Here is a 7655-nt window from a genome sequence, read left to right as displayed (position 1 = left end):
AAAAAAGTAGAACCGAAGAGCTAGCGATGAGTGAGCCGGTACCGCACATACGCTGTGTTTCAGTGTGCAACAAGGACTATTCTATTGCTTATAACTAAGGTACAAAAATTTGGCTAAAATTTCCTGCCCCAAAGATGCCACCTACACTGAAAAAAATCCTGGTGAGAACACTGATCTGTCAGACATAGTAGTATCTCTCAGATTCTTGAAAACTTTTGTTTGTCCTTACAGAATTGCCAAAGTTTTTGCTTTACTTACTACATCTTGTAAGGAGGTTTCAGGTTTGTCAGTAGAATCTGAGAAATACTGACTGCATCACTTTGATACAGGAGAAAGATCAAATAGCACTGCTAAGGTTTTTGAAAAGTTGTCAGAGTAGTTACATATTGCCTCCAGTACTGTTACTAGAAATGACATAACGCCTGAAGAAACATAATATGCTGTGCTACAAACCAAGAGATGTTGGTCTTGTTTCTCCGCTAAATTTTCATGCTTTAAAACATGTCTTACACAAGCATGCAAAATATCTCTTATACGAAATCTCTACCTCGCATTTCATCATTCTTTTCATTGTCTTAGCGTTCCATAGCCCTGAATCTATTCTAACATCTTGGAAAAATTTCCTCATGTTTTGTAGTACTGGGGAAGGTACCTTTGTGGAAAAAATTTCTTGAAGGTAGAATCTGTGGTTTGGCCAAAATGTGTCAGCAAATTTTGGTTCTAAACTCTGAAAACTAAAGGCAAGCTAATAATAGCACCTTATATAAAAAGTAACTACACATGAAAATAAAAAAAAGGAGGAAAAGGATGGTTAGGGTGGCCTCAGTTCCTCTCCAGTCCACCTTCGGTTGCCAGGCAACACAGTGGTCTTGCCCATGTGCGTTGGCGGGGGGTGGCAGGGTAGGCAGACCCACGAGAACCCTCTCAGAAGACAGAGGCTCCACACACCACCACAGCACTCTCTCTCTGGTCCCTCTCCCGACTACTTGCCCATCCACGGGTTGTTGTGGACATATGAACTGGCGATAGGGCTTGAGAAATGCCCAACGCTTAGCTGGTTGCAGCTTAGAAAGTCCCATAAACTTCCGGCGAAGAAAGGGAGCTAAGAAGGCTTGCAGAAGCCTTGTTGTATACATAGCACTGCAGTCCAGAGCTGGCCAGTCCTTTTGTAACAATGGCCTTTTGGAGGCATTGTGGGGCCCTGTTCTGGCTTGTGAGCCAGAACGTATGGACCGTACGCGAAGGAAAACACCTGAACACAGAAACCGCGAGTTGTAAGGACACCGCTCACTCTTGCTTTGCGAGCCAGAGTATCGTGTGCCCCCACATTCCCGAGAATTCGCGAAGCCCTACTCCTTCCCGAGCGTAAACTCTCCCTTGCCTGAGAATTCGCGAAGGACTACTCTTCCTGAGCTTTAACTTTCCCTACTTCTCCCTTGCCTTAACTTTCTGCCAAACGAAGGTCACAGTATTTGGGGTTTTTGCAAGCCAAATAGAATGAATTGGACTGAATTTGACACATCCTTGTTTGCAAATCTTGCAAAAGTAAGATTTACAAGATGCAGCAGTAAGATTTTTCACTAGGATCTCTGGTGGACAGATCCTACCAGCGACTTGTGCTCTAAAGCCCTTCCTGCAAAGGAACTGGGCTTTGAAACACGCTTTCCTTGCCTCACTCTAAGCCTACACTATCCTTTCAACTGAAAAGAGACTTTGGCTTTTAGAGCAAATGACACTCGACAAAAATACTGTGCACTATCTTTCTTACATTTGACTAATTTTTTCCTGACTAGTTCTGATGAGAACTTGAGAATTTAACTGTGACCTTGTGAGTGTGACTTTTGCGCTTTCTGACTTCCTGGCGACAAACCCATCTTTCTGTCACACGTGTGACCACACTAAAACTTGACCTGACGGCATAATTTCTTTCTGATCTTTCCTGACCACGATTTCTCAGCATTCTAATTGAACTGCATAGCAAGATTTCTCTCCGATCTTTGCTGACAGCGATTTTTCAGAACGCTACTTGACGCGAGATTTCTCTCCTTCCTTGCCTGACTGCGATTTTTCCGAACACTACTGGACCCGCTTGGCAAGATTTCTCTCCGATCTTTCCTGACCAAAAACTTTTTCTCTCAGAACTCTAGCTCTCTGCTTGGCGAGATTTCTCTCCGATCTTTCCTGACCGCGATTTTTCTCTCTATGAACTCTAGCTTTCTGCTTGGCGAGATTTCTCTGATCTTTCCTGACCGCGATTTTTTCTCTCTCAGAACTCTTACTCTCTGCCTTGCCGAGCTACCCTCGGACACCGCGACCTGAAAGTGGCGACGGACGGCTGACTGGTGGGTTGTGAGACGGACATGAAGAGGTTGGGGGTTTGATAATTACATCTTGCATGAACTTCTTGCAGACGGGGCGGATCTCCTTGCTGAGGGTGGCGCTGAACATCATGACCTGCTTCTCGTGAGGAGTCATGCGGAAGATCTCCTGGACATCTCGGCGCATGTCTGAAACGGATCAAATTACAACATTAACACCATGACGAATGTCTGAAATATATCAAATTACAACATGAATTAACATAAATGGTGAAAGTCTGACATGTCCCTTTTATCTCCCCAGTACCATTCAGTGTACGGGAACAATTTTTAGAATGCTTTTTTAATGAGAGGACATTTTCCATCTGTCAAAATTGATACAGTACAATACTTATCTAGAACTGTAACAAAGGTCAGTATTTGGTTCGGTTTCAAGTGTGTATCTTAGAGTGCCTGTCTTTAACTATGCTTTTGTTGTTTTGTACATTTGTATCTGTGTCCGTGTTAGTTTCTGCATCTGTTGAATGACTGAAACACATCACATGGAGTGCTGGAAGACCGAGCATGCAACAGCAACAGTGGAAGGATTACTAAGCTCTGTGCATAGTTTGGGTCATACATAGCTGTTAGAGCATCTTGTCACAAAGGATGAAGAGCTTGTGTGTGTATGACTTCTTTTTTCTCTGTAATTTTTGTGGGTTGAGTTTGTGTGTATTGGATGACTGCATGTGAAAACCCCTACAATTTCACCAGAATACATCATGATTTTGGTCGTACCTAGTTGTTCGAGCATCTTGTCACACTCGTCCAGGATGAAGTGCTTGACGTGCTTCAGGTTAAGCGACTTGTCCCGCGCCAGGGCCAGGAGCCGCCCAGGCGTCGCCACCACGATGTGAGGACAGTTGGTCTTCAGAGTGTTGCGGTCCTTCTGGATTGGCATGCCACCGAAGAACACCGCATTCTGGGGAGGAAATATGATACATTTTAGATTCTTTCTTTTGGTGAGTTTGCTCACTAAGCTATCATACAGGCTTGAGTGCAAATTGCGACACCTTGCAACTCTACACATTGAACAAAACAGACCAAAATTGTATCAAGTCCTGGTATATTAACAAAACGTATAAATACAGTAGAAGCCGTTTAATTGCAAACCACATTTACTAGAGTATTTTGTGCAATTATCCGGTTGGTGCAATAATGCAAAGTCATCCAGCCGGACCGCACTGGTCTGGGATTTGGGGATTCCATGCAATTAACAGTAGTGTGCGGTAATCTGTTTTGCAATCAACTGGCTTTGACTGTATAAGGAAGTAATAATACTGTATTAACATAAAATCCTGACCTTGATGGTTGGCATGTACTTGCTGAAGCGTTCGTACTCCTTGCTAATCTGGAAGGCCAGCTCCCTGGTGTGGCACATCACCAACACAGCAACCTGCGAAAAAACAAAACAGCAAATGTTATAAATCCAGCATTTACTTGTTTCTATAATTCTTTAGCCAGAGTAGCTTCCTCAGTGGCAAAGGCACTGCTTTTCAGGGAGGCCCTGGGTACCATATTTTCATTCATCAAGCATTGGTTGTTAATGTTTGTACACATGCATTGCTATTCCAAGACGTTATTCCACAGCCAAAAAGGGGCCCGGTCATCTTGCATTTACCATTCATATTTGTATTTGTATCGTACACAAAGACTGAGATTTAGGGAAAAGTTTGGTACAAACACTTCCAAGCAAGAACTTCTCACACTTTTGTTTCACTCATGTTCTATAGTTTTTTTTGTAACTCTAAGATGTCTCACAGGAAATTGTGTGTCTTAGTAATGAAATCTATCTTACCTGGCCGTCAACTGGTTCAATCTGCTGCAGCGTGGCGAGGACAAAGACGGCAGTCTTGCCCATACCAGACTTGGCCTGGCAGAGGACATCCATAGACAGAATCGCCTGGGGAATGCATTCGTGCTGAACTGTGGGGGACAAACAAGCCATTGGTTATACACCATTTCTTGTACCTGAATGGTAGCCATAGCTAGCTTGGATTCGATTTGACAAGTGCAAACTTGTGCCAATGTAGCATTGCTTTCCTCATTTCTTCATCCCCTCATTAACTTAATTTCCTGAACTGTGGGGAACAAACAATTTGGTTTCCATTCTTGTACTTAAATAAGATTCTACCTATATGACAGCCATCGATAGCATATTAGGTTCAAATTGAAGAGTGTAAAATTGTGCCAATATAGCATTGCTTTTCTCATTTCCTTACCCCCTCACTACCTTTTACACAACTTGGCAGAACCACCCCTTCCACCAAAAGCAACTGTGGACTAGCATTCCTTTTGTTTAATGCTGCACTCAACTTTCACACAGTTAGAAACTCTAGAACTGGATGGGGACTAAAAGCACTTGGCAAAGCAGCCAATTCGGCTTACTAAATAAAACCCATCTTATGCCACAGAAACTGGCTGAAACCACCATCTGGCAACAGGGATTTGATTTCCAGATGGGTGTTTCGTAAACAAAATTGTTGAAGATGACGTAAAAGTGTACTAAGTGTTTGAAGAATGACGTTCAAGGAACTGATACTAGTATAAGAGCTGTCTTTTTCTTCTTACAACTGTTCAAATATAATTTGAGTGATTTTGTGCATGCAGCCCAAATAACTTAGCTTGTTGTGGTAGTTAATTTAAAAAAGTTCAATTTTCTCCATAAATATTTTAACATCAGTGAATGCGAAATGCGACAAGTCCATATTACTAATATTATTAGAACTATACATAAAGGTTTAACTAGACCCTGAAGAATTCTGAACAGATCATAAACACAAAGAATTGTGCTGCCTGCTATATCACTACATACCACATATGGTGCAGGCATCCTACAGGATACATAATACATGCACCAGTTGTTCAGGGTAAACAAAGGCCATGTAATTGACAACAGGTGTGGACAAAAATGCATTGTTCTCCACATGTACTCATCATTCTTGACTCTAGAACTAGTAGAAGGTGTTATCTTGCAGTTGTCTGGCTATTGTATTGGTGAGGCTTATATATCAAAGGAAACCATTACAAGTCATGTTCAGCAAATTGAATTATCAAGCAAAAAGTGAGTCTTTATGTACAACTGACAAACTGTCTTGTGGTACAAAGTTTCTTCAAAATCAATTCAGTCAGACTTGGACTGTTGAGTCTAGTTTGCATAATTCTTAGCTTCATCTAACTTGAACACTATGTTACTACTTGACATAGTAAGTTAGATATGGACACAGTAGAACCAGTTTAATTGCACACCCCATTTGCCAGCGTATTTCGTGCAACTATCTGGATGGTGCAATAATGCGAAGTTATCCAGCTGGACCACACCGGTTGGGGATTTTGGGATTCCGTGCAATTAATAGAAGTGTGTGGTTATCCGTTGTGCAATAAACTGGCTTCTACTGTACAAGAAATTTTAACAAGACTAGTCTTGGGCTCAGGATAAGCGTCCATTTCAAGTTGACATGATCTCTTACCCTCTGAAGGATGCTCAAAACCGCAGTCAACGATGGCGCGGAGGAGCTCGGGTTTCAGCAGGAAATCCCTGAAACCGGAGCTGTGGATGGAGACGTAAGAACCCTTCACTTCTTTCTTCTGCACTGCGGTGTCTCCGGCCGCCTCGGTGGTGGTCTCCTGTTCCTCCTCCTCGTAGTCCAACAGTTCATTCTCACCTTCTTCCGCCATTTTGGAGATTTATTTTGTTTTAACCTGTGAGAAGTGATAATCTATCTGTCATTGAATATTTCAAGTATGGATGTATAAAAGCAGAGTCCTCCCCAGAGAATGGAATAACGGAGGCCCTTCACTATACTCCTAGCCCAGCCCCACTATACTACTTTTGAAATTTAGTGTGTTTCTTCCCTATTTTCTTGGTTAGTTTTGCTAAAATTAATGAAAATTCACAGATTTTTGAGCCAAGTGCCAAATGAACCCATATTCATAAAAGCTCAGCGCATTGGTTCGGGCTATTTTTGCTAGCCCCTCCACTATACTAAAAAATTCTGGGGAGAACACTGAAAAGTGTAGGTAGATGACTTTTATTGTAGTGTTTATGATAACTTTTGATCATTCTTGGTTGTTAATACCTTGAGGATGCAACTGAATGAAGAAAACAATCATTACTGATCATAATTGCACCTACATCTACTTATTCTATAGTTCCTTGTAAAGCGGCCACATAATTTGAAAACTGACTGTAAAACCACCACAAACATATATAATTTTTTTCAGCGTAATTCAACTAAATTTAAATCGTCAATAATGTAGCAAGACGAAAATAAATACAAAGTGTAAGCCTTGTATAATTTACAACAGAACGACACAATTTTTTTTTACAACTGTATCAAGAAAGTTCACAACCTTGCGTGTCAACGTGACCTCCTACTCGAAAGTTATCTATTTTCTGACTGTGTCCAAATATTATGATAGACAACCCAAAATATACGCATAGAACGTGCGAGTACAAACCGAATTTGGCTACCCAAACCAGTCTGTCGCGATGGGGAATTGCATTTTAGAGAGAAAAGTCGTGCTATATAACTGAAAATTTCAGAAACGCCAAGTAGCTGTACAGCATGCAAGAGCGTCAAGTCGGAACACTGCCGAGCCCCATGATTCAAAATCGTTTACAAATTATTACTTCTAACAAGATTAAAAACTAACCCTGAAGTAAGATAATGAGCACAAATAGTTACAAAGAACAAAATTCAGCATAATAGAATAACATGCAATAGGCAAAACTCTGTGAAAGTAAGCTTTAGCGTCACAGAAATACGAATACCTCGCCTTGCATAAAACAAAAGTTCCGTATGAGTGAACAGACGCGGTAAACTTCAACTCAAGTTTCTCCGCCAAACTTTCGACCTATCTGCACCAAAGTGACTACAAAAAATCCAGAAAAATGTTATCGACATATTTTGAGAGGAAAGAAGCACGCCTTACCTGTATAAAGTGCTAGATGACACTGGATACTTTGGGATGTCGTTCTAACAACCTCTTCGTCCAAAGATGGCGGCTAAACAGTGACGCTTTCAGACTAGGCGGGGGATCAATTTACATGCAAAACTAGCACGACATTCAGCATAGCAATCACATTCGTATACATTCACTTTACTATGGGTGTTTTAATGACATAACAGGATAAATATTTCTACAAATATTTGAAAACATATTATAAAGTCTCTATTTTTCCAAAAAATTGAGTTTATTGTCGCAAAAATTCTTCTATTGAGATAAATAAATATGCGAATGTTGATTGCACAATATCGTGTCACTTATCTGCCAGTTGCATACCATTTATGATAC

At 41.1% G+C, this 7655-nt stretch overlaps 1 protein-coding gene across 1 annotated transcript in view; it reads right to left on the bottom strand.

Moving 5' to 3' along the window:
* LOC118420743 (spliceosome RNA helicase DDX39B) overlaps nucleotides 1–7469 on the bottom strand; it is a gene marked incomplete in the record, with an annotated part of 12846 nt that extends 5377 nt beyond the window's left edge. The window contains 6 exon segments of the mRNA XM_035827702.1: nucleotides 2389–2507; nucleotides 3096–3279; nucleotides 3661–3753; nucleotides 4156–4283; nucleotides 5828–6059; nucleotides 7293–7469. Coding sequence (XP_035683595.1) covers nucleotides 2389–2507; nucleotides 3096–3279; nucleotides 3661–3753; nucleotides 4156–4283; nucleotides 5828–6035 — 732 coding nt within the window.
* Between the last annotated feature and the right edge of the window lie 186 nt (nucleotides 7470–7655).

This window comes from Branchiostoma floridae, chromosome 8 (genome assembly GCF_000003815.2).
Source record: "Branchiostoma floridae strain S238N-H82 chromosome 8, Bfl_VNyyK, whole genome shotgun sequence".
Taxonomy (NCBI): Eukaryota; Metazoa; Chordata; class Leptocardii; order Amphioxiformes; family Branchiostomatidae; genus Branchiostoma; species Branchiostoma floridae.
This window is presented reverse-complemented; position numbering and strand designations above follow the sequence as displayed.